Source organism: Mustela lutreola, chromosome 17 (genome assembly GCF_030435805.1).
Source record: "Mustela lutreola isolate mMusLut2 chromosome 17, mMusLut2.pri, whole genome shotgun sequence".
In the NCBI taxonomy this organism is placed as follows: Eukaryota; Metazoa; Chordata; class Mammalia; order Carnivora; family Mustelidae; genus Mustela; species Mustela lutreola.
The window spans coordinates 439044-464626 of record NC_081306.1 but is presented as its reverse complement, the minus strand read 5'-3'; the positions used below and the strand labels follow the sequence as shown (position 1 = coordinate 464626).

The 25583-nt window shown below is 57.7% G+C and overlaps 3 protein-coding genes across 11 annotated transcripts; 1 reads left to right on the top strand and 2 right to left on the bottom strand.

The window, feature by feature from the left end:
- Nucleotide 1: 1 nt before the first annotated feature.
- Nucleotides 2–9154, top strand: ZNF646 (zinc finger protein 646). 3 transcript variants are annotated; one of them, XM_059153816.1, is made up of 3 exons: nucleotides 2–985; nucleotides 1936–7311; nucleotides 8542–9154. In XM_059153816.1, exons 2-3 carry the CDS (start codon nucleotides 2016–2018, stop codon nucleotides 8661–8663), a joined length of 5418 nt encoding a protein of 1805 aa, XP_059009799.1. In that variant the 5' UTR covers nucleotides 2–985; nucleotides 1936–2015; the 3' UTR covers nucleotides 8664–9154. The 3 variants fall into 3 exon arrangements, with proteins under 3 accessions (XP_059009799.1, XP_059009801.1, XP_059009800.1); XM_059153818.1 differs by having other exon boundaries at nucleotides 1936–7361; nucleotides 8542–8680; XM_059153817.1 differs by having other exon boundaries at nucleotides 4–120.
- Nucleotides 9093–15579, bottom strand: PRSS53 (serine protease 53). Of its 6 annotated transcripts, none has more exons than XM_059153827.1 (11): nucleotides 14074–15579; nucleotides 13163–13183; nucleotides 12912–13074; nucleotides 12310–12575; nucleotides 12026–12180; nucleotides 11646–11865; nucleotides 10724–10874; nucleotides 10394–10638; nucleotides 10167–10312; nucleotides 9739–9955; nucleotides 9093–9469 (listed from the first exon to the last, which is right to left on the bottom strand). In XM_059153827.1, exons 4-11 carry the CDS (start codon nucleotides 12566–12568, stop codon nucleotides 9450–9452), a joined length of 1413 nt encoding a protein of 470 aa, XP_059009810.1. In that variant the 5' UTR covers nucleotides 12569–12575; nucleotides 12912–13074; nucleotides 13163–13183; nucleotides 14074–15579; the 3' UTR covers nucleotides 9093–9449. The 6 variants fall into 6 exon arrangements, with proteins under 6 accessions (XP_059009810.1, XP_059009808.1, XP_059009812.1 ...); XM_059153825.1 differs by having other exon boundaries at nucleotides 14088–15579; XM_059153829.1 differs by lacking the exon at nucleotides 14074–15579 and adding an exon at nucleotides 13376–14060.
- Nucleotides 15580–15723: 144 nt separating this feature from the next.
- VKORC1 (vitamin K epoxide reductase complex subunit 1) lies at nucleotides 15724–17927 on the bottom strand. 2 transcript variants are annotated; one of them, XM_059153832.1, is made up of 3 exons: nucleotides 17666–17914; nucleotides 16685–16794; nucleotides 15724–16184 (listed from the first exon to the last, which is right to left on the bottom strand). In XM_059153832.1, exons 1-3 carry the CDS (start codon nucleotides 17836–17838, stop codon nucleotides 15976–15978), a joined length of 492 nt encoding a protein of 163 aa, XP_059009815.1. In that variant the 5' UTR covers nucleotides 17839–17914; the 3' UTR covers nucleotides 15724–15975. The 2 variants fall into 2 exon arrangements, with proteins under 2 accessions (XP_059009815.1, XP_059009816.1); XM_059153833.1 differs by lacking the exon at nucleotides 16685–16794 and having other exon boundaries at nucleotides 16079–16184; nucleotides 17666–17927.
- Between the last annotated feature and the right edge of the window lie 7656 nt (nucleotides 17928–25583).

Sequence of the window (25583 nt, the reverse complement as noted above, 5' to 3'; positions counted from 1 at the left end):
CGGGAGCTTTGCGCGCCCGGGAGGAAGGCGAAGTTTCTCCGGCACTGCGGGCGCGGGTGGCGGAGAAACATCTCGCCGGGGTTCTCTTTGGGTGCTCATGACAGGGGACGCCAGACAGCGGTACGGTATCTGCCGGGCCACTGCTAGCTTGGGGACAGGTCACCAAGAGCTGGAGGGCGGGAGGAGAGAAGGGTCCTGGCAAGATGTGCAGTGCCCCAGCCCGCTTCCATTCCGCCAGAGTTCTCTCGGTGTCACGGAGTGACGAGATTCCCTCCATTTGCCTTGGGCAGTTTCTCAGGGGACCCCACGGAAAGTGTCGCTCAGGTATCGGGGCCAGAGCCGCAGGACGCCTTTTTTTCCCCTTGTGCTGCCGTCCTCTCTGCCCCGGAACCATTTGCGCAGCTCGTGCCGGAAGTGTGGCTGGCGGTGGTGCGACGCTGCCTACCGCTTCGACCCTCCTGGGCGGGGTCGGAGTCGCGCTGCAGCACCCTCTCCCGCAACCCCGGAAGGGTGTCTGTGGAGAGCCGCTGTCTCGGGGGCGGCGCAGGAAGTGCGCTCGAGGCAGAGGTTTCGAGGGGAACCTTTTGCGGCCAGGACACTTCCTGTTTCCTAGTAACAATAGGAAGTGTCCGCGGAGCTGGGGTAGACCGTGGCGCCGGCCAGCTGCGCCCTCTCCCTCTTCTCCTTTCCTTCTGTCCCTCCCTCCCCGCCTCCCGGGAGCCCTGGCGAGGGGCGCGTGCGTGGGAGCGCGAGGGCCCCCCACAGCCATCCCCCGGGGCGCGCGGCTGCAGTCAGGGGGAGGGTCCCAGTGCGCAGGCGCGCTCCCGTGCGCTGTCCCCAACGGACGCCCCCGCGGCGGGAACGACGGGGGCCGCGCGCGCGAGGTGGGGTCCCGGGGGGCGCCGGGCCGAGGACAGGAGAGAGGCGAGCGGCCCCGACGGGCGGCTGACCCGGAGACGGGGCTCGAGCGACGGGGCTTTGTGAGGTGAGGAGTCGGGGAGCCGCGTCGGTGCGGGCTGTGGTCCGGAGGCTCGAGCTGCGCGGGGGTCCCACGGGAGCGAGGCCTCCGGACGGGCCGGGGCCGCGGCGTCGGACGGGCCGGGGCCTGCTGCGGACAGAGGGGGCTTCGGGAAGCGGCGCGCCGCGGCCCCCGGGTGTGCGCCCGGGTCAGCCGCGGGGACGGCGCCGCGGCGCGCCTGGAGCCCCCGGGGCCGACGAGTGTCCGCTCTGAGCTCACGGTGCGGCCGCCGTCGCCGGAGATGCCGGAGGACGAGCCGGAGGCAAGGCGAGAAGCGCGTGCGGATGCGCTGTAACGAGCACGTCGGGGGCTTCCCCGATCCGGGGGAGTCGCGAAGGAGACCTGGTGACCCTGAAAGGAACAGGGGAGGTGGGGGGACAAGCCAGGGCTTGGTGCTGACCCCAGCTCTCCGGTCCCCGCCGGAGCTGGAGAAAAGGGCTGCGGAGCGGTGCCTGTTCGCTCTGCTTAGCCGGGGGCCAAGGGCAGAGGCTTGGACTTCTCACCCCGGAGGGCCCAGAAGAGGTGCGGGTCTCCTATGCAGAGTTCCCAGGAGATAGGCTGGTTGGTCGGTTGGGGATCATACAGCAGTGAAGGCTAGGCACAGGCGGTTTCCTTGGATTTGGCCGGATGGGCCGAGGTAGGCGGGTCTGTGCTCACAGATCGCTTGCGTCCCTCTAGACGTTCGTTTTCTTATCTAAATCTCTAGGGATGCGTTAGGCCTAGGGGAGCTTCCGTCTTTGGGGAGCTTGCGGGAGGCCTTAGAGGACGGGTGCTTCCAGAGTAGACCTAACAGAAAGCAGGTCCCTGGGCATTAGTGCTTGGGGAGCACTTCTGTGAGCTGATGAGCTTGTTGCTTGTAGAGCCATGAGGCAGTGTGAACTCAGGCCTGCCTTCTGACCACTGCCCCCTCTTCCTAGGCCGTTGCCCTGCCACTAGAGGAGGATGCTGCTGCCGCCTGCCTGCTTTTCCTGAACCTCCAGGGTTTGCCACCGGCCTCATGGAAGACACGCCCACCTCACTCAGCTGCTCTGACTGTCAGCGCCACTTTCCTAGTCTCCCGGAACTGTCCCGGCACCGAGAGCTGCTCCATCCATCCACGCAGGACACTGAGGAGGCAGACGGCATCCCTCGGCCCTACCGCTGTCAGCAGTGTGGGCGGGGCTACCGTCACCCAGGGAGCTTAGTCAACCACCGTCGGACCCACGAGACTGGCCTCTACCCCTGTACCACCTGTGGCAAGGACTTCACCAATCCCGTGGCCCTCAAGAGCCATATGAGGACTCATGCTCCTGAGGGCCGCCGTAGGCACAGGCCTCCCCGATCCAGGGAAGTCATTCCACACCTGCAGGGGGAACCAGTCTCCTCTGACTCTAGGGACCAGAGGCCCAGCCCTGGGGAAAGCTGGATGAGCCAGAAAAAACAGGCTGAAGAGACATCTGGCTGTGAGTCTGGGCCTGACCCCAGGGCAGCTCTGAGCACTTGGGAAGATCGACCCACCAGACAAAGAGAAGGCTGGCAAAGCCAGCCAGATTCCGAGGGGGGTGCAGAGAGCTGGGGGCCCACTACTAACTCTGCCAGAGCCACCCCGCTCCCCACCCCAGCGAGCAGTCTCCTTAGTAATTTGGAACAGTATTTAGCGGAATCAGTAGTGAACTTCACGGGGGGCCAGGAGCCCACTCAGTCACCTCCTGCGGAGGAGGAACGGCGGTACAAGTGTAGTCAATGTGGCAAGACTTACAAGCATGCTGGGAGCCTCACCAACCACCGCCAGAGCCACACCCTTGGCATCTACCCTTGTGCCGTCTGCTTCAAGGAGTTCTCTAACCTCATGGCTCTGAAGAACCACTCCCGACTCCATGCCCAATATCAGCCTTACCAGTGTCCCCACTGTCCCCGTGCCTTCCGGCTTCCCCGAGAGCTGCTGGACCACCAACAGACCCATGAGGGTGAAAGGCAGGAGCAGCTATGGGAAGAGAAAGGGATGCCCACCGCCAACGGGCACACAGATGAGAGCAGCCAGGACCAGCTCCCGACTGCTCAGATGCTGAACTGCTCCGGGGAGCTCAGCACCTCTGGGGAGCTGGAGGACGGTGGCCTAGAGGAGTACCGGCCTTTCCGCTGTGGGGACTGTGGCCGTACTTACCGCCATGCTGGGAGCCTCATCAACCATCGCAAGAGCCACCAGACAGGAGTCTACCCCTGCTCCATCTGTTCCAAACAGCTGTTCAACGCAGCTGCCCTCAAAAACCACGTGCGGGCTCATCACAGGCCCCGGCAAGGAGCTGGGGAGGATGGGCAGCCATCAGTGCCAGCAGCTCCCCTGCCCACGGCTGATACCAGCCACAAAGAGGAAGAGGTCCCCACCACCACTCTGGACCACCGGCCCTATAAGTGTGATGAGTGTGGTCGGGCTTACCGCCACCGGGGGAGCCTGGTGAACCACCGCCACAGTCATCGGACAGGAGAGTACCAGTGCTCAGTCTGTCCCCGCAAGTACCCCAACCTTATGGCCCTGCGTAATCACGTGCGGGTACATTGCAAAGCTGCTCGCCGCAGTGCAGGCCCAGGGGCCGAGGGGCCCCCCAGCCACCTCAAGGTAGAGCTCCCTCGTGACCAGGTGGAAGCAGCAGAGGCAGCCCCACATACAGATCAGGGGCATGGGTGCAGACATGAAGAGGAGGCAGCTGATGTCCCACCAGCAACAAATAGGACAGCACCCCAGATCTGTAGCACGTGTGGGTTGCTCTTTAAAGACCCTGAGAGCCTCGAACGTCACAGCCAGACCCACGGGGAAGGGGAAGACAGCAGGACAGAGACCAGGGTGTCCCCTCCTCGGGCATTTGCCTGCAAAGATTGTGGAAAGAGCTATCGCCACTCGGGCAGCCTTATCAACCACAGGCAGACCCACCAGACGGGGGACTTCAGCTGTGGGGCCTGCGCCAAGCACTTCCACACCATGGCCGCCATGAAGAACCATTTGCGACGCCACAGCGGGCGGTGGAGCAGGCAGCACCGGAGGCGGGCTAGCAGTGCTGGCAGCGGCGGAGAGGCCAGACTCCCGTTGGGCGGGACCTGGACCCAAGAGTTGGTGGAAAGTGAGGGCCCGGACTGCCTGCAAGACCCTTCTGGGGGGGCCCCTAATGGAACCGAAGGCAGCTTGGGAAGTGATGGGGGCTGTTTGCAGGCTGAAGCCGAAAGGACCGAATGTGGGCTTGAGCAAGCGGAGGCCCATGTCCAGGGTGCGAAGGAGAGCAGGCAGACCGAGGCGGGGCTGGAAAGGAAGGAGGCCTGTTTGCTGGACAACTTGGAGATCGCGGGCGATGAGGAACGCGGTGGGCCTCGCATCTGTGATGGTCTCACCAGGCTGGATGGAGACCCCATGGCAGCCACTGGCCAGGCCAGCTCCCCTCCCCAGTCTCCCGAAGCTGGCCCTGGCTGGCAGGCTGAGGTCTCGCACACGTGTTCTGACTGTGGGCATTCTTTCCCTCATGCCTCTGGCCTGCTGAGCCACCGGCCCTGTCACCCGCCGGGCATCTATCAGTGCTCCCTCTGCCCGAAGGAGTTTGACTCTCTGCCTGCCCTGCGCAGCCACTTCCAGAACCACGGGCCTGGGGAGGCAGACCCTGCACAGCCTTTCCTCTGCTGCCTCTGTGGCATGATCTTCCCGGGTCGGGCTGGCTACAGGCTTCACCGGCGCCAGGCTCATGACTCCTCTGGCCTGACGGAGGGCTCAGAGGAGGAGGGAGAAGAGGAAGGAGCCACAGGGGCAGCCTCTACCCAGAGCCCTCCGCTGCAGCTCTCGGAAGCAGAGCTGTTGAATCAGCTGCAGCGGGAGGTGGAGGCACTGGGCGGAGCCGGTTACGGGCACATCTGTGGCTGCTGTGGTCACACCTATGACGACCTAGGGAGCCTGGAGCGTCACCACCAAAGTCAGAGTTCTGGGAACGCCACAGATGAAGCTCCCAGCCACTTAGGAGAGCCCATTGATGCCATGGGAAGGGCTGCAGGTGGTGACCGCGTCTTTGAGGGCGCAGGGACCCCTCTGTCTGGGGAGGGCGAGGACACAAAGTCTGGAGAGGGAGCCGGTGCTGTGGCTGCGGACAGCCTTTGCAGGCCCGGCAGCGAGGACAGCGCGCCAGAGGCCCAGCCCCGCCCCTTCCGCTGCAACCAGTGCGGCAAGACCTATCGCCACGGGGGCAGCCTGGTGAACCACCGCAAGATCCACCAGACGGGTGACTTCACCTGTCCTGTCTGCTCCCGCCGCTACCCAAACCTGGCCGCCTACCGGAACCACCTGCGGAACCACCCGCGCTGCAAGGGCTCTGAGCCCCACGTGGGGCCCGTCCCGGAGGCGGGGGGCAGCGGCGAGGCTCAGGACGCCGCCGAAGAAGGGCTGGGTCCGGCAGATGGGGGCAGGTTCCAGGAAGAGAAAGCGGAGCCCGTGGAGGAGGAGTGGCGGGAGGCCGCCGGGAGGCGGGAGGAGGAGGAGCCGAGGCTGGAGACGGCGGAGAAGAGCTGCCAGACCGAGGCCAGCCCCGAGCGGCCCTTCAGCTGCGAGGTGTGTGGCCGGTCGTACAAGCACGCCGGCAGCCTTATCAACCACCGCCAGAGCCACCAGACCGGCCACTTTGGCTGCCAGGCCTGCTCCAAAGGCTTCTCGAACCTCATGTCCCTGAAGAACCACCGGCGCATCCACGCCGACCCCCGGCGTTTCGGCTGCGGCGAGTGCGGCAAGGCCTTCCGGCTGCGGAAGCAGCTGGCCAGCCACCAGCGGGTCCATGCCGAGCGGGCCGGGGCCGGGGGCGCGCGGAAGCTGCGGCGGGAGGACCGGCCCTTCAGGTGCGGGCAGTGTGGGCGCAGCTACCGCCACGCGGGCAGCCTCCTGAACCACCGGCGCAGCCACGAGACGGGCCAGTACAGGTGCTCCACGTGCCCCAAGACCTACTCCAACAGCATGGCCCTGAAGGACCACCAGCGGCTGCACTCCGAGAGCCGGCGGCGGCGAGCGGGCTTGTCCCGACGGGCAGCCGTGCGCTGTGCCCTGTGTGGCCGGGGCTTCCCTGGCCGGGGCTCTCTGGAGCAGCACCTGCGGGAGCACGAGGAGCCCCGAAGTCCGGCAGACACGGAGGGCCGTGAGGGGAACCTGGCCAGGGACCAGCGACCGGAGGCCAGATCGGGTGGTCCTGAATCCGTTCCCCGGCTGGAGGGTGGAGCCAGGAGGCTGGGGGAGCCGAGTCTGAGCCCCGTCCCTGCAGCGGAGCCGGGATTCCGGGATGTGGGCCAGGCCGAAGGGAGGCAAGGAGAGGGGGGACCAGCGAATCATGGTGGAGATTGGGTTCCTCAGGGCCATGTGCTGACCAAGCCAGCAAATCAGTTGGAGGACACTGTCCCCAAGAGCCCTTGTTGTCACGGCAACACCCAGCCCAATGGACCCAGTCTGAGTCCTGTGGACAGCTGGCGCAGTGGAGACAGCAGACTTCAGGTCCAGCCAGAGAGTCCCCCCTCTTCCTGCACCCGTCGTGGCGAGACGTACTGCCCGTCGTCGGAAGGCCCTTTGAACCGCCCCAGCACCCCTGAGACCGACTGCCACCATTGCCTGCCCTGCCCTGAGGAGTTCGCGAATCCTGTGGCCACTAAGAGCCACAGCCACAACCACGTAGCTGCCCAGACCTTTGCCTGCTCTGACTGTGACAAGGCCTTTCAGGCCCATCATGAACTAGCCAGTCACCTGCACACACATGCCAGTGGCCTCAGTCAGGTGCTACCGCAGATACAGGAGGCCACAGGTCCTGACGGTGGGACCATGGAGGATGAGGTAGATGCCCCTGGCCAAGGGGGAACCCGGAAGTCCCCATCAGAAGCCCCCAGGGCCCCAGGAGAGGATGCTGGGAGTACTAATGGGGGGCAAGGAGTAAAGTCCACTCTGGCCGAAGAGGAACGGCCCTTCCGCTGTGCCCAGTGTGGGCGGTCCTACCGCCATGCTGGGAGCCTGCTGAACCACCAAAAGGCCCACACCACTGGACTCTACCCCTGCTCCCTCTGCCCCAAACTTCTACCCAACCTGCTGTCCCTTAAGAACCACGGCAGGACCCACACAGACCCCAAGCGCCACCGCTGCAGCATCTGTGGCAAGGCCTTCCGGACAGCTGCCCGGCTGGAGGGTCACGGGCGGGTCCATGCGCCTCGGGAGGGGCCCTTCCCCTGCCCTCAGTGCCCCCGCCACTTCCGCCGCCGAATCAGCTTTCAGCAGCACCAGCAGCAGCACCAGGAAGAGTGGACGGTGACCAGCTCTGGTACGGGGGCCTGAATGGCTTGGGCAGAGGATGGAAAGGTTCCGGAGGAGGTGGGCACAGAGTCGGGCTGGGGAGCACGGAATGAGAGGGGAGGGTCATGGGGCTTCCAGGAGGTGTGAGGCGGGTTGGGGGAGCTTCGATAGGAGGAAACTAGTTTGAGGATGCTGCCTTGTGAGGGCTGAGGTTGAGGTCAGCAGCATGGTGTGTGGGATGGTGGGGTGGGGTGGGCGTCTGGGCAGCTGCTGAGCCAAAGAGGAAGGGGCTTTTTATTTGGGGAAGGGAGCACCTATGACCTCTCGCTACTTCCCGGATCTAGCCAGAAACGGAATGATTTCCAGAGAAAGAAATGGTCTAGGCGGTGCTCTTTCCTTGAGGCGGGGAGCAGGAGAGGGAGGAAGGGCGTGGGAGCCACCCCCAGACTAGACTGCTCTGTGGCTTCTGCGCGGACTTGGCCAGGGAAAGCAGGCCACCGGCTGGCCCCCAGCTCCCTGTCCCTCTTCCCTGCGTCTCGTGCCCCTCCTCTTGTCTTGGAATTGAGGCCTTCGGTCCTTTGCGAGTGGTACTGCCGCATGTCTCCCCTCACTGAACCCTTTCTTCTCTCTGCTGTGATCTCCTCTTCAGGAGCCGACCAAACCACTCTACCCGCAGTGCACCTTTAACTGGAGGACTGAGTCACAGATAATTGTTTCTTTGAAGCCAGGCCCAGCCATAGTAACCGTAGTAACCGCAGTCATTAGCCCCTATCTCGAGTCCTCTATCAGGGGAATCTCCATGGAAAGTCACCCCACCCAGCCCGGCTGGAGGATGAACCTGCCGGGGAGTGGGGCAGCCTGTTTCTGAGCCCTGGGCTCACGCCTTCAGCCTCCCCCTCGAGGTCTCTAGGCCTTCTCCCAGGACCCATTCCATTAAGTGGCCACCGAGGGTGGGTGTCCCTAAGATGGCAGGTCTGACCAGAGATTGTCAGGGAAGGAGGGCATGGTGGCCGAGAGTCCCCTGAGAGAGCCGACGAGATAGCTTTCAGGATAAAAGATGTCTTGTGACCTCAAGGGAATGAGCGAGAAGCCAGTTAATCAGGCCTGGAAAAATAATTGGGAGTTTCTCATGCAGGCTTCTGGGGCCGCGGTGGGGGTGGGGGGGGCGGGGGCAGCCGGATGGCCTGCAGGGCTTGGGAACAGGGTGCAAGCTGTGTGCTGTTCGCTGCCCTCAGTGACCTCCTCTCTTTGTCCCCAGGAGCCCCAAAGGCACCAGCGGCGGGGAGAGGGGACATGGCATTGCCCCCTCCTCCCACCGGCACGACCTCACTTCTGGATCCTTCACCCCAGTGGCCTGCAGACCTCAGCTTCTCCCTCTAAACTCCAAGTCTCCAAAGATCAGAATACGGGCGGGGGCGGGCGGGCTGCAGGGAAAGGCCGGATCTCCGTGTTTTGCTCAGGAGTAGTGAGGCGTCCCGTCTCTCATTTTCTTCTCCCGCTGTGCAGGGGACCTGGATTGGGCTTCTTGCCCAAGGAGGGGGTACGGTTTTCCTCACGTCCCTGTCCTTGGAGACCCTCCTTTTCCCAGCCTTGGTCACTATGCTCTTCCCTGTGACGAGCCCTGCAAGAAATCCGGTGCCAGGCTCTGCCACAAATGGGGGCCACCGTTACCAGCCAGATTCCAACGCCAGGGAGAGGCAGAATCAGAGAGCCACAGGCGGGAATGTTGCCTGTGGAAGGGGAGCCTTTACTACAATTTGTAACTTATTTTCTAAAGTCTATTTTGTAACAATTTATTTAAGTTTAGAAAAAAAAAAAAAAAAGGCAAATTGCCCCCACCCCCAAAAAAAACCCTCGAATTTTCAAAGTAAGTGACTGGTGTGATCCTATCTGGGTCTGAAGAATAGGGAAGGCTGGGGACGCCTGCGCCGGACAGCAGGGCTGAGTGTGTCGGGGAGCATCCTGCAGACGACATCTCCCTGTCCTGCAGGGGTTGGGAGTGAGGGCAGCCGCCGGTCCAGGAGGGCTCCAGCGCTGAGCTCACGGGACCGGTGGGCCTGCCCTGGTGCCTGGAATCCTGTGCAGGCAGGGACTCCAGGAGAGGGACATGGGTGGTGACTCAGAAATTGTCTGACTGTGTCTGCAGCAGCATCCCAGAGCCACCTGTCAACAGCCGGCTGGTTTGCCTGTCAGAGGAAGGAGAGCAGGGTGGACCTCATCCGAGATCCTCTCCCTCCCTCCCTGGAAGGTACTATTTAAGCCCCAGGACTGATAAGAAAATGCAGGTTTGAAGAAGTTGGGAGGCCTGCTCCCAGGCACAGTGATGAAGAACCAGTGTTATGCCCATGGCCCCACCCAGGGCAGCTCGAGGTGGGCCAGAACTGATACTTCCCAGGTGGAGAGAGCAGGCATCTAGAGAGAGAAGTGTCAGCAGAGAGGCCCTAGGGCCACATACTTGTGTTGGCTGAGCAGCTTCCAGTCTCGGCCTCGGGCTCAGGCTCCTCCGCAAAGTAGACCTGCCAGTCCAAGCTGCTGACCCAGTTCTCATAGGCGGGAAGCGCCACAAACACTGCAGGGCTCGCGGGGCCCTGGCAGGCATCTCCAAAGCTGTGTAGCCCAGCCAGGAACCATGTGCCCCTCACCTCGTGCACCAGTGGTGCCCCAGACAGGCCCTGTCAGGGTTCAGGTGACAGTGGGTGACTTTCTCTTCTCCCTAGGCAACTGTGGGGGCTGAGGCTCTCGCCGTTTGGGAGCTGGTCCACAGAAAGACCCAATTTCGAGGGAGAGGCAAGTCTGGAGGCCAATCCTGGCTAAGGTTCGTTCATGAATTAGAGTAAAGCTGTCAGCCCTCTGGGGGGTAAGGTCTGGGGGACCGGGGCTTACCTCACAGCGGGGCGGCTCACCCACGACACTGGAACACACCATGCCTGGCAGAATGGGGGCACTGTCGCTCCCGAGAGTTGTGCGCAGCCGGCTACAGGCCCTGGGTCCCAAGAGGGTCACAGGCACTGTCTGAGGGGAGTTGGTGCCTGTAGGGCAGGGGACAAGACCCAGCTGCCCAGCAGCCTCTAGGCTGGATGGACAGCTGCTGGCGGGCCTGTCCTACGTACCTGTTTCTGGGCGGGGCAGCCCCAGGACCCATCCGCGTTCCCCATCAGGCAGGTGGTGGTCAGAATAGGGCAGGCAGAGCGGCCGAAGGCTGGGGCCCAGTGTCACGGGTTGGGCCAGCAACAGGAGGGCTACATCATAGCCCCCCTCTGGGTGGGTGTAGGCCCCATGCAGGGTGAGCTGCTTCAGGCCCCGCTCCTCCAGTCCGGACCCCAGCCCGATGCTCCATTCTCCTGGGGTCTGGCGCCTGAGCAGAGGCAGCATTGACAGCCACGGGTGGCAGGGCTGCCGGCAAGGGCACGGGGCACGAAAGCAAGAGAGACCGGGCTCACCCGATGAAGCAGTGGGCGGCCGTCAGCACCACCTCCTCCGACACCAGGGCTCCTCCACAGGCCAGCTTCCCCTGGTGCATCAGCCTGGCGTCCCAGGGCCATGGGGAGGGGGCTCCTGCCTGGGGGCCGCCTCTCCTCAAGGACCCACAGGCTGGAACAGAAGGGATGACCTCGCCGGCTTCTTGCAAAGTGCGCACTGCATGTCTGGCCCTGCGCTAAGCGCTTCCCTCTAACCTCAGATCCTCGCGATATGCTTTTAAGCTGGATGTTGTTACCCTCATTACCAAAGTAACCAAGTCCCAGCGAGGTTAAGTGACTTTTGAACTCAGTAACCACAGGCAGGGAGCCAACTTGAGACTCAAAAGCCAGGGCCCAAGCTTTTAAACCCTGATGGTCTAGGGGGAGCGGCCAAGCTCATCATACTCCGCGCCACCTGTCTGCACCCCCAGGGCTGGGACTGGCCCCAGAATTGCCGGCTCACTAGTACTCCTCTCACCATCAAGACACAGCTTCCGCCCTAGGAACGCTTTTGCATGTTAGTCAGCCTGACGTCCCAGGGTCATGGTAAATTTTGAGTGGGAGCCCTGCCCTGCCCCATCTTCCTGGGTCCCTGCTTAGAAACTTGGAGCTTACTCCCACCACCTTATGTTAGACCTCAGGTCCCTCTTCTTACCTAAGCTCCAAATGCACGGAGTTCTTGGGTATGTATGCCTCTCAGCCCTCAGTGGGGCTGTTCCTCTCTTAAGGGCTGAAAGGGCTCTTAAAAGCCACCTAATTCGCCCCTGGCAGTGTGTGAGTGCCTTGTCCCAGTTCTCTGTTCTGAGCTGACACTGGCTCACGATGCTTCTATCTGCTCCCCAGAGGCCCTTAGCCAGGCCCGGTTGTCCCCACCTGTCCCACTCCCGACGCCCCTCGCTCATACCTACACAGCTGTCCTCGTCGCTCATCTCCGGGGTCCCCGGGTTCTGGGACAGGAAGGCCGCCCCCTGAGCTCGAGCGCGCAGCCAGGAGCTGTGAGCAGCCGTGCTGGTCAGCAGCACAGGGGTGTCTTCTTGGGCACAGCTTGATGCAAAGCTGATGATCCCAGCCTGAACCCAGTGTCCATCAGGCTCACGGCACAGCACGGGGCCCCCAGAATCTCCCTGGAGCCAGGCAAGGGAGTCAAGGGTGGACACTTGAGCCCCAGCCACAGGCAGACCTCCTCTAACAGTGGCACGTCCACCTGTCCTTAGGAACGGAGCCCCGAGCCCGGGGCTAGGCCCCTTCCCCTTCTGTTCCCCTCCCTCATCTCCCCCATCAGACCTGACAGGGACCCTGCACCCCAGGCTGGGCACCCCCACACAGCATCCCAGGTCGAGCTGGGCTGGCCAGCAGCCGCTGGTGCAGCCGGTTGTAGAGACAGTTACAGGTAGGGCGGCTGATTAGACGCAGGCGCAGATTCCGCAGAGTCCTGGGAGCTGCCAGAAGAAAGGGGCTTGGTGGGGAGCAAGGGAGGTGGCGCAGAGGGACGGTCGGCAGCTGAGGCTGTGTGACCCTGGGGGGCAAGCACAGTGCCCCTCCGGGTTTCAGGCCGGGCCGGCACTTACCACCATTGGTGTCCTGATCCCAGCCTGTGGCCCAGCAGGAGGTCCCGAAAGGGAAGCGATGGGTGGGCTGGGGCAGGCAGAGGGGTGTGCGGGCCGTGGGCCGGGCGAGCCGCAGCAGGGCCAAGTCCGAGCCCTGGCTGTAGTGGTTATAGGCCCTTGGCAGCTGCAGAGCTGTCACCCCCACCGCCTCGGCCCCTGGGCTCAGCCCCTCACGTTGCAGAGAACCCAGGACAACTGACCAGGAGTTCAGTTCTGTCATTGCTGCCCTGGAAGGGGAGGGATAAAGCTGGGGCACTGAACCCAAGAGGGGACAGTGACACCATGAGAGACAGCACGGGTAGGGGAAGGACGGACAGAAGTCAGCCCGGAGCCTTAAGCCGGGTCCTCCCCTTGCCCACCTTCCATTTGCTTGCTTCTAAGCCTTCCAGCACGAACGGTGCAGATTAACCTGATAATGTGTGCCTAGCACATGGCCTGCTCTCAGGACATGGCACCATGTTACTCTAGGGGCACAGCGTGGGTCAGTTTTATGGAGTTTGGGGACATAGCACCCACGCCCCCCCAAAGGCCAGAAACTCTGCTTGACCCCAGCCAGGACTCACTTTTCAAAGCAGTGCGCAGCAGTGAGGACCCAGGTATCTGCCACCAGGGTCCCGCTGCAGAGGTGGACCCCCTGCCGCCTCACACTCGCTTGCCATGGCCACTCGCCAGGTACTGTGATGCCCTCCTGAGGCTCAGGGGGGCCAGGGCCACGCTGCCCACAAACTGTAAAGGGGAGGGGCGTAGGTCAGACTGACAGAAGGCCCCTGTCCTGCCTTCCCCACAGGCCTGAGCCCATGTCCCCAGAGCTTACCGGGCCGAGCTGCTTGAAGACCTGCGAAAAGAGACAGGGGTGAGACTTGAGGGAACCTTACCTGCCCGGCCCAGCCTTGGTGGAAGACAGACGTTTTGGGGGACTGGCCCTGGATCCTTGCCTATGACTGTGCAGCTACCTCCCCAGCCTCTCCCAGAATGAAAATATATGAGGTCAGGAAACAGCTTTTATTGGAACCTATTCAGAGCTTACACTCAGTAATTAATTCTCCTCCTTCAGCTGTGCTCAGCACTCCTAGGCCCGTGGAGGAGGGCCAGGGTTCAGCCTCCTCCAGGCTTCAGAACCCCCAACTCCAGCCCCTGCCACTGAGTCAGGGAGGCGGCCTGCGTATGTGGAGAGCATTAGCTTAATTGTACCCTCAGCCGTGATGCCTAAGAGGAAGGATTAGAGGCAGACATCATGTCCAAGTTGGGGAGGGCACCAGGAGATGGAGAAGACTCACCCCACCCCTGTTCTGACGACTCAGAGTCCCCCCCACCTTTCCAGAATCCGCGAGAAACTCTACCAAAGGATCCCCCACCCTGCCTCTTTCCCATCACAGGCACATCGGTATCTGGGCCGGGAGAGGCCAGGAGGGATGGGACAGACAGATGAGGACACAGAGCCCGAGGGCTCCCAGAGCCTGCTGAAGGTCGTTCTGGAAGCAGAGAAGGAGAGAGGCAGAGAGGGGCGCAGGGTACACGCACAGGCTCAGCGACAGCAGACACAGACCGTCATCTGGCCGGGGAAAATCCCACCTGTTCTGACGGAGGCGGCTGCTCCGCAGGCAGACGCGGTCACACCAGCACCGGCCGACTGTCGCCCCACGGGCTCTCACCCTCACGCCCCCCCGAGCTGCAAGCCTGCTGGGACAGTGGGGGGCCCGCCACACCACTCCCCTGCCCGCTCACCCGCGGTGGCTCACCCTCCACGAGGACCACTGCTGCCAGGATGAGCAGTGCTGGCCCCCAGCTCTGCTGCATGCTGCTCCAGGGCACTCTGCCGCCTCTGCTCGGGTTTTCAGAGGCCACCTGGGTCTCCCTAGCTCCACCTCTGCTCCGCCCCTGGCTGGCTAAGAGTCAGGCGTCCTTGCTTTTCCTCCAGCTGGAAGGGAGCCTGCAGCTCCTAGCTCTGAGCCTGTGACTATGTTACCCTGGGCTCTTCACCCCTCCGTGGGGCTCCACCATGGCCAGACTGCATGGGTTCAAATCCTCATTCCCCCAGTTATTGCCTAAGTGACCTTGGACAAGTAGCCTGTCTGTGGACTCAGAATTGCTGAAAGTGAAAATGCTTGGGCCAGAGTCTGACACAGAGAAGACTTGCTCCCAGCGTGGAGGCTGTCCTCTGGGAATGGGGAACTGGGAACTGGGAGGGGCACTGGGCAGAGCCTCCGAGGTCGGGATGTTTCGGCTTCCCTAGCTCTCCCCAGGCCCACGAGCAGATGGTCTCCCGTACCTTCTCCCACCTTGCTTCAGAGGCCGCGTGTGCAGGCCCAGGACTCTCTGTCCCTCGCTGCAGCGAGGTGGACCTCTCTGCCACCTTCCCAGGGACTAAGGTTACAGAGGCGCCCACCCTTCTGGCAGGTGATGGAAGACTCAGTTGGGAAGGAGGAACACTCAGGGGGCACCCGTTTTCTCCTCCCCACTTCTAATTCAGGCCAGCCCAAACTACTCAGGAACCCTGACCCCCAACACAGGCAGCTGTGGTAAGGGCAGACATGAGCCACACGGCCCCAGTGGATCTGAATCCCCAGGGGCCCTTAACCCCCTCCCTGGCGCCAGCTGTGTGGTCTTAGGTAAATTACTTACCCTCTCTGTATCACAGTTTCCTCATCAAGATAGGGTAAGAACATCTACCTCGTACAATTGGATATGTAAGGGTTAGAGGAGTTAACATATGTTCTTTTTAAAAAAAGATTTTTTATTTATTTACTTCATAGACAGAGATCACAAGTAGAAAGGCAGGCAGAGAGAAAGGAGGAAGCAGGCTCCCCACTGAGCAGAGAGCCCTACTCGGGGCTCGATCCCAGGATCCTGAGACCATGACCCGAGCTGAAGGCAGAAGCCTTAACCCACTGAGCCACCCAGAATATGTCATGTTCTTATGCAGTGCTTAGCATGTGGATAGGTGCTTAGTACATATTAGGAAAACTAAGACAGAAATACTCAAAATGTGTTCCTGGTCCTCAGGGTGGCCAAGACTGGCGTGGGGTGGTAGATAAGGCATCTGGAGGGGTGAAGGTTGGACCACAGGAAGAACTTCCCGGCTAGCACGCACAGAAGGAGAAAGGTACGTTTGCCCCTGCTAGTGTGTGCTTGGTACCCCAGAAGAGAAACCCTCCATTGGGCAGCAAGGGCAAGCTGCCAGCCTGTTTTTGGAGGTGGGGCTGATGGCGCCCAAAGTCTTACCAACTCCATACACTGGAGAAGGGACCAACCATCCTTTCCAGGCATGCCCTACACTCTCCCTCTGACTCATTTGCTTCCAATCCAGAGGAGACAAGACTGGGGGAGGCCCAACACTAGGGTCCCTCACAGACAGATGGCTCAGACTTAGCCAGATCATTTAAGAAATTTTATTGCTCAGAACCTTCCCTTTTTGTGCAATGGCAGAAGCTTTGGAACCCAGCCCTTGGGGACAGAGCCAGAGGCACTGGCGTGGAGGAAAGAATGTGGCACATTTGGTCCATTGTCCTGCGTGGGAGTATGGTGGGGTAAGGCTGCAGACTCTTCTAAGGACCCAGACATGGGCCCCCCTAGGGAAGGCTCCCATGCCAAGGCAGAGCGTGACGTCAGCCTGGCTTGGGTGAGGGCTCAGTGCCCCTTGACCTTGCCCTGCGGCTCCCGGACCTTCCGGAAGCTGAGCACCAGCAGGCCCACATTGATGGCATAGGTAGTGATGCAAACGATGCAGAAATCATAGAGTATGAAGAACAGGATCCAGGCCAGGTAGACAGAACCGACAAGAGACACCAGGGAACTCAGCACCAGCAGGATAGATGCCCAGCGGGCCCGGAGGCAACCTGCAAGGCAGACAAGGCTCAGGCAGGGCTTCAGGGACTGGCCATCTCTAGAACACTGCCTTGACTTCAGGGTACCACCCAGACCTCAGGATCTGCTTGGGAAGAGTCTCTAAAGTGAGAGACTAGATGGGCCTCACCAAGGCCTTGGTTCTCCTATTTGTTCATTGAGCCCTAGAGACCAAATGGCGAATGTCCCTGTTGAGCTCTGCATGTGATGAAAGAGATGCCGGCCTTGGAGTCCCCCCGAGAGTAACTCCTGAGTCTTTCCCACAAAGTGGAGTGAGACCTAGGAGGTCTTTAAGGGCCCTTCTGGCTCTGAGAGGACCTTAACCAAGGGAAAGACTTGGGAGTTCCTGCCCCCTCCAGGGGGCTCGCTGATGTGCGTCGGGCTCTAGGCTGTCTGGGTGGCGGAGATTGCGAGGGATGGGCCTGGGCGGGCCAAGGGGGAGGGGCCCATCAGGAAGAGGTGGAGCCTGCAGGGAAGGGGCGGGGTCACTCACCTAACAACAGCTGTAAAGTGTAGAAGATGCACCCGAATATGCTATTGGATTGATTGAGGATGCTGTCCTCGCCGAGCACAGGTTCCACCAGCCCGAAGCCCCGGCCCCACCTGGTGGAGGGCAGGACCCCGGTTAGGAGTGGCAATCCAGTGCCTTGGCCCTGTCCTGTCTGGAGGGGTGATTTCCAAAAAGCCACCTAGGTTGTACTTCCCCTTCCCTCCCCCACGCCCTCCTGAGTCCAAGGGTCGATGAACTCCTGGCTACCCTCCCTTTGGCTACGTCGGGACTCCCTGTCCCCGCCCCTGTGTTCCCTACCCCCGGCCAGGGCTGGCCAGGGCTCCACCATATGCCCCTCTTTTCATCCTAGGCCTTCGGTAATTCTTAAGATGGCCAGGTAGGTAGAACGGTTGACCTTGCTTTCCTGGGAATCAGGTGCAGAATCTCTCCGCCCTGGACCTCTAATCTCCAGCTCCTTCCCGCCCACTCCCCTCTTCTGTATGCTGTCAACCCCAGGCCCTCAAGCACCGTCAGAGCTGGCCACTTTACCCGAGTCACGGCCATCCCCAAGACCTCAAGCCCATCACCGGTCCCCAGACGCTCACCCATGCCCCCCTTCTACGTGGTTATTCCTTGGCATCCGGATCTCCGTGCCACTCCCCAGAACCACCGCAGTGCCCAGGACTACCCGCACCACCCGGCCCCCGCCCGAGGCCCCACACTCCTCTCTAGGAACCCGGTCTCCCCAGGCGATGCCCCCTGGAGCAGCCCCGCCCCCAAGCGTCCGATCCCAAACTCCAGAAGCCGCCGGCAACCCGGCCCCAGGACAAGCAGCCCGGCCCCGGACGACCCCGGACCAGCAGCCCGGCCCCGGACGACCCCGGACCAGCAGCCCGGCCCCGGACGACCCCGGACCAGCAGCCCGGCCCCGGACGACCCCGGACCAGCAGCCCTGCCCCGCGAGCCCTCCGCTCCCGGGCGCACCTGGAGGAGAAGACGCGCGAACAGCTGACGGCCGCGCCCACGTCGCAGAGCGCGCGGTAATCCCGGTCCCGGGCGCGCGCCGCCTTCACGTGCAGCGCGTAGAGGGAGAGCCCCAGACCCGCGAGGCACAGCGCCAGCCGCACCCATCCGGGGTTCCCCCAGGGAGCGCCCATGTCCTCCGATCCCGCCCGGAGGCCCTAACCCGCAGGCAGCCGGCCACGGCGCTGGGGGCAGGACAGGATGTGGCCACGCTTTCTCCCCCCCCTCGGACGGGGCGATTGGCCTTCCTGGCCTCGCACTCCCTGATCCCATTGGTTGTTCCTGCGGCTTTGATGGGCGTGGCCGGGGAGGAAACCGGGGAGGGAGGCTGGGCTGGGAAAACCAGGTTAGGGACCCGGGGAATGGCGGGAGCGCGCGGCCTGCCGGGCATCATGGGAGTTGTAGTCGGAGTGGCCGCAATGCCTTGAGGGAAATGGAGTCTCCGAGTTTTAAAATTCTATTAATGCGGCTCACCGTGCAGCGTTGACGCTGTGCCACACTTTGGAACATCCGGGGACTAGGGACCGGCGGACCAGGGAGCCCAGAGAATACTGCGATCCGATCAAAACCCAGCATTTTCACTGAAATTATTATTTCGGATACTATTAGGACTCTGTCTCCAATCGTCCTGTCTTGCTCAGCTTTTCCCTTCTATCTCATCAGCGCCGCCTGCAGGCCAGGCCCCCCCGCCCCCCGCCCCCCGCCCCTCTCCCTCTTGCCCCTAAATTCCCAGCTCCACACTGGGTATGGTGCATGAACAGTGCTTGACCTCCAACAGTGGCAGTCACTCCTGCACAGGAATTCTTTTTCTCTGGATTCTGTGATACTTCACTCTCCTTCTGGCTCCTCTCTCTGTGCATGCTCCTTCTCAAACCCATTCTTTCAGGCGGCATGGTCCCCAGAATAATGGCCCCCAAAGATGCCCATTTTAATCCCAGCGACCTATGCATGTGTGAGTTTCCATGGCAAACAGGCATTACGACTGCAGATGGAATTAAGGTTACGAATCTGCTGGCTTTAAAACAGATTATCCTGTGGAACCAATATAATCACTTAAAAGTGAACAGGGGCAGGGGGAAAATGAGAAGCAGCAGCAGAGGAGAGTCAGAGGGAGGTGTGACTGTGGAAGGAAGGTACAGAGAGAATGCAGCGGTGCTGGCTTTGAAGATGGAAGAAGGGGGCCTCTAGAAGAAGGAAAGGCAAGGAAATGGATTCTGCCCCCAAAGTGTCTGGAAAGGAACTATTGAGATCTTGATTTTAGCCCAGTGAGAGCCTTGTCGGGCTTCTGAACTGCAGAACTGTAAGAGAACAGATTTATGTTGCTTTAAGCCACTAAATTTGTGATAACTTGTTATGGTAGCCTTAGTCCTATGTCTTGTCTCCAGTATCCTGTGGGGTCACATTAGCCCTAGGCAGTGCTGGAAGATACTGCAGAGTGGTGTGAATACCAGAAGGTGGGAATTGTTGAGCACATACTGCTGGTCAACAAATCATCTCAACAAAGAATGGCGTGAAACAAAAATGGTCATTTTATTTTCTCTTACAGATTTTATAGGTTGGGAATTTGGGAAGAGAATTTTGGCTCAGAATCCTGGGTCCCATAGTTGCAGTCCAGTGATGGCTAATGCTGGAACAATGGGAGATTGAAGTAGCTGAGGGCGAATGTAGCGATTCTTTCTCCTTCTCTTGTAGTCTCAGGATCCATGTAGTCTCTCTGTAGGGACTAGTCTGGGCTTCCTCACAGCATGGCAGTCTCCAGGCTACAATAGTCAGCTTTGAAAATTGTCCTAAAGGATTTCCGTTTTCTAGTATTCATATCATTCAGTGTGTAGTCTCTTTCCACACTAGATAGGGGCCAACCTGGGCCCATAAGCTAGTCCAGAAATTATGGTGTGTCACGTTCATGATAGGTCATAAAGATATTGTGGCTTCCATCTTGCTCCTTCTTAGATTACTGGCTCTGTGTGAAGCCAGTAGCGATGTTATGAGGACACTCAGGCAGCCCTAGGGAATGGACCACTTAGTAAGGAACTGAGGCTATTTGCCAACAACCAGCATGACCTTGTTAGGCATGTGGGAGAGCCACCATGGAATTGGATTCTCCAGCACCAGTCAAGCCTTTAGATGCCTGTAGTTTTAGTCAACATCTTGACTGGAACTTCGTGAGAAATCCTGAGCCAGAACCACCTAGCTTAGCTGCTTCCAGATCCCTGACCCAAAGAAACTGTGAGATACCAAAGGTTTATTGTTTTGAGCACTGCGATGCTCTGGGAGTAATCTGCTACACGGCCATAGATGATGAATACTGGACAGTCATACTGCTTGCTTAGCAAGGCAGCTCTGGATTCTAGGACAAGTGCTTCAGGGAGCGAGGGGGAAGCTGTATCATCTCTTATGATGTAGCTTTAAAAGTTACATGGTAGTGCCCCAGCTCAGTTGGTGGAGTATGTGACTCTTGATCTTGGGGTTGTAAGTTTGAGCCCTATGTTGAGCATAGAGATCACTTAAAAATAAAAATTTTTTAAAAGTCACATGTAGGGACGCCTGGGTGGCTCAGTTGGTTAAGCAGCTGCCTTCGGCTCAGGTCATGATCCCAGCGTCCTGGGATCGAGTCCCGCATCGGGCTCCTTGCTCAGCGGGGAGCCTGCTTCTCCCTCTGCCTCTGCCTGCCATTCTGTCTGCCTGTGTTCGCTCTCTCCCCCTCTCTCTCTCTGATAAATAAATAAAATCTTTAAAAAAAAAAAAATAAAAGTCACATGTAGGGGCGCCTGGGTGGCTCAGTGGGTTAAGCCGCTGCCTTCGGCTCAGGTCATGATCTCAGAGTCCTGGGATCGAGTCCCGCATCGGGCTCTCTGCTCAGCAGGGAGCCTGCCTCCTCCTCTCTCTCTCTGCCTACTTGTAATCTCTCTCTGTCAAATAAATAAATAAAATCTTTAAAAAAAAAATAAAATAAAATAAAAAAAAAATAAAAGTCACATGTATCTCTTCCACTGTAACACAAGCCTCCTCTGTTCCAAGGGGAGGAACATAGGACTCCGTCTCTTGATTTGAGAAGTGTCAAAGTCATATTCTGAGACGTTCATGTGGGGTGGACCATTTTTGGAAATACAAAGTACCACATGGGAAGGCATTATTTCTCCTCTGTCTTTTCTTACTCCCTCCAGGTCACAGCTTCCAACCTCTGCCCTAAGCCTAGATCTTTCTCCTGGTTCCAAACCCCATTGTAGGATCACCTCTTGGACATCACCACCTGGATGCCTCCCAGGCCATTCAGATGCAATGCCATGCGTCCCAAAAGGAGCTCCTTAAACTTCCCCAAACCTGTTCTTCTTCGGGCTTTCCCGACCACCCAAGCCACTCCTCCACCATTACTCTCTCAATCCCTGTAATCTGTGCAGACCACTACCCTGGTCCAGGCTACCTTCACCTCCTGCCCAGATAAATGCAGTAGTCTCCTCACTGGTCTCCCAGGTACCCCTGTCTCTCATCCACAGACTGATTCTCTGCATCACAATCAAAGTGACTCTTTCAAAAGTGAAAACAAACAACAAATTAAGCCAACCCCGTGCACAAGAAGGGAAATAATCAAGATTAGAGCAGAGATCAATGAGTTAGAAACTAGAGATACAGTAGAAAACATCAACGAAACTAGAAGCTGGTTCTTTGACAGAATCAATAAGATCGATAAACCACTGGCCAAACCAATTCAAAAGAAAAGAGAGAGGACACAAATTAATAAAATTATGAATGTAAGGGGAGAGATCACAACCAACACCAAGGAAATAGAAACAATCATCAGATATTATTATCAACAGTTATATGCCAGTAAGTTAAGCAACCTAGAAGAAATATATGCATTCCTGGAAACCTATAAACTTCCAACTGAATCAGGAAGAAATTGACAACCTGAATAGACCGATATCTAGTAACGAGATTGAAGCAGTGATCAAAAACCTCCAAAAAAAAACAAGAGCCCAGGACCTGACAGATTCCCTGGGGAATTCTACTAAACATTCAAAGAAGAAATAATACATATTCTCCTGAAGCTGTTTCAAAAAATAAATAAATAAATAAAAAAGAAAGAAAGAAAGAAACAGAAGGAAAACTTCCAGACTCTATCTATGAAGCCAGCATTACCCTGATCCCCAAGCCAGGCAAAGACCCCAACAAAAAGGAGAATTTCAGACCAATATTCCTGATGAATATGGATGCCAAGATTCTCAACAAGATCCTAGCTAATAGGATCCAACAGCACATTAAAAAGATTATCCACCATGACCAGGTGGGATTTATCCCTGAGACGCAAGGGTGGTTCAACATTCTCAAAATCAATCAATGTGATAGAACAAATCAATAAGAGAAGAGAGAAGAACCACATCATCCTCTCAATTACTGCAGAACAAGCATTTGACAAGATACAGCATCCGTTCCTGATTAAAATGCTTCAAAGTACAGGGATAGAGGGAACATTCCTCAACTGTATAAAATCTACGTATGATAAGCCCACAGCAAATATCATTCTCAACAGGGGAAAAACTGACAAGCATTTCCTTTGAGATCAGGAACACGACAAGGATGCCAACTCTCACCACTGTTGTTCAAAGTAGTACAAGAAGTCCTAGCAACAGCAATCAGACAACAAAAAGAAAGAAAAGATATTCAAATGGGCAAAGAAGAAGTTAAACTCTTTCTCTTTGCAGATGACATGGCACTTTACAAGGAGAACCCAAAAGACTCCACCCCCAAACTATCAGAACTCATACAGCAATTCAGTAATGTGACAGGATACAAAATCAATGTACAGAAATCAGTTGCTTTCTTATGCACTAACAAGAAAAATACAGAAAGGGAAATTCGAGAATAGATTTCATTTACTATAACACCGAGAACCACAAGATACCTTGGAATAAAGCTAACCAAAGAGATAAAGGATCTGTACTCAAGGAACTACAGAACACTCATAAAAGAAATTGAAGAAGACAGAAAAAGATGGAAAAGCACTCCATGCTCACGGATTGGAGGAATAAACATTGTTAAAACGTTTATACTGCATAGAGCAATCTATACTTTCAATGCCATCCTGATCAAAATTCCACCAAGCATTTTTCAAAGAGCTGGAACAAACAATTCTAAAATTTGTATGGAACCAGAAGAGACCCTGAATTGCTAAGGAAAGGTTCAAAAAGAAAAACAAAACCGGGGACACCACATTGCCCAATTCCAAGCTTTACTACAAAGCTGTGATCACCAAGACAGCACAGTACTGACACAAAAACAGACACATAGACCAGTGGAGCAGAGTAGAGAGCCCAGATATGGACCCTCAACTCTGTGGTCAAATAATTTTCGACAACGCAGGAAAAAATATCCAGTGGAAAAAAGACGGTCTCTTCAATAAACGGTGCTGGGAAAATTGGACAGCTATGTATAGAAGAATGAAACTTGACTATTTTCTTACACCGTACACAAAGATAAACTCGAGATGGATAAAAGACCTCAACTTGAGGCAGGAATCTATCAAAATCCTTCAGGAGAACATGATCTAACAAATGTTTATGGAGCCCATGTTATGTGCCCGAGATTGGGTTAGGAGCTTGGTATAAATCAGGAAAGCAGACACATATTCATGCTCTGGTGTTACATTTTATTTTATTAAAATGTGATCTGCGAGAAGGAGAGAGCGAGCCCAAGTGGGAGAGGGCAGAGAGAAGCAGGCTCCCTACTGGGTGGGGAGCCCCACACGGGGCTCAGTTCTAGGACCTTGGGATCATGACCTGAGCGGAAGTCAGATGCTTAACCAGTTGAACCACCCAGGCACACCTGGTCTTATATTTTAGAAGAGAAGATAAAAGGGGCACCTGGGTGGTTCAGTTGATTGAGCATCCGCCTTTTGATTTGGGCTCAGGTCATGACCTCAGGGTCATGGGATGGAGCCCCAGGGTGGGGCTCAGGGCTCAGGGCTCAGGGCTCCATGCTCAGTCTGCCTGAGATTCTCTCTCTCCTTCTCCTTCTGCCCCTCCCCCTAATCTCTCAAACAAATAAATAAGTAAATCCTTTAAAAAAGATGAAAAAGTGCACAATCAATACATAAAGTATATAGGATCTTGCTGGTGACAAATGCTACAAATAAAAAAAAAAAAACAAAACGAGAGAGTGAGGGGAATGGAGGTGACCGCAAGTTTAAACAGGATGGTCAGGGTGGGCTTCATTCAGCTGCCATTTGGGCGAAGGCTTGAAGGAGGTGAGTCAGCTGGTGCGCATCCAGGAAGGGCGCTCAGACGGAGGGAACAGCCGTGAGAGGTGCGAGGCAGAGGCACCTGCTTTGCTTAGGGAGCAGCAGGGAGGGCCGTGTGGCCGGAGCCATCGCGTGTGGGGGGTGAGGGCGGAGAGGACAGAGCGGGGCGAGTCTTTTAATCGATCTGTAGAGTGATAATAATAACAGTTGCTGCCTCATAGGTGCTATGAAGATCACATTAATATAACACACGACTCCTCCAAGGGTGCCCCCGCAGGGGCGGACTGGGCGCGAGTGCTACGAAACGCCCGGTGCATGTCCACCCGCCGCCGCCAGGTGTCAGCAACGAGCTCGGGCCGCGCAGGGGCCAAGCCGGCGGGGTCAACCGGGGCGAAGTCCTGCCCAGACGCCTCCCGCCGCTGGGCCGCTACAGCACCGCTGCCCGGGCCACGCCGCGGCCGCGTGAGCGCCGAGTCCTTCGCCTCTCCGCGCACGCTGTCCTCCCCATCCGAACCAGCCTTCCCGCGCCCAGAGCTCAGAGGCCTCGTGGCCGCGCTCCAGGATTCTGCCGGGCAGCTGGACAAGAAAGGGCGGGAGGGGTGTGCGATGAGGGGCGCAGGGGACATCCAGAGACTCGGGGCTCTAGCCTCGTGGTACACGCAGACCTTCCTCCGGTTCCTCGGGCCCTCAGCCGTGCTAAAGGGTCCCACCTCCGCTGAAGTTTAAAGACAGCCTTTGGGCTCCAAAGATGTTGCCTGCTTCATTTAATCCTTTTTTAATTAAAAAAAAAAGGGGGGGGGATGCCTGGTGGTCTCAGTCAGTTAAGTGTCTGCCTTCCACGCAAGTCATAACAGCCCGGGGATGCTGGGATGGAGTCCCGCATCGGGCTCCTTGCTCCGGGGGAGTCTCCTTCTCCCTCTGCCTGCCATTCCCCCTGCTTCTGCTCTCTCTGGCAAATAAATAAGTAAATAAAATATTAAAAAGAAAACTTACATCAAAAAAACTTAAAAAGTGAAATTAAAAAAATATTTAGAAAATACGTAACTATGGTAAAGAAAAATCCGATCAGGGGCGCCTGGGAGCCTCAGTGGGTTGGGCCACTGCCTTCGGCTCAGGTCATGATCTCAGGGTCTTGGGATCCAGCCCCGCGTCTGGCTCTCTGCTCGGCCTGCCTCTCTGCCTACTTGTGATCTCTCTCTCTCTCTGTCAAATAAATAAATAAATGTCTAAAAAACAAGAAAGAAAGAAAGATCCGATTAGTACAAATACAAGTACACACACATACACACACACACAGAGGAAAGTCTCTCCATCACCTCCTGCCTAGGAAAAGTAAATCGTTTTTTCACTGGTCTCTGCAGTTGGTCTCACCAACATCCAATCTTCCAAACACTATAGCCACAGGAGTGTATCTAAGGAGCAGATCGAATTAAAACTCTTCAATGACTTCTTGCTATCTCAGGACGAATGCAGCCTCCTTGCCCTTCACCATCAGGCTCTACTCACCCCATTCAGCCCTTCTCCTTCCTAGACTCCACATGGCTGCAGGCATATCCTCAGATGATCCAGACTATTCTCTGTCTTGTCATGCCCTTCCCACTAAGGCTTGGGTACCTGACCACATCCTACTCATGCTGTGCCTGT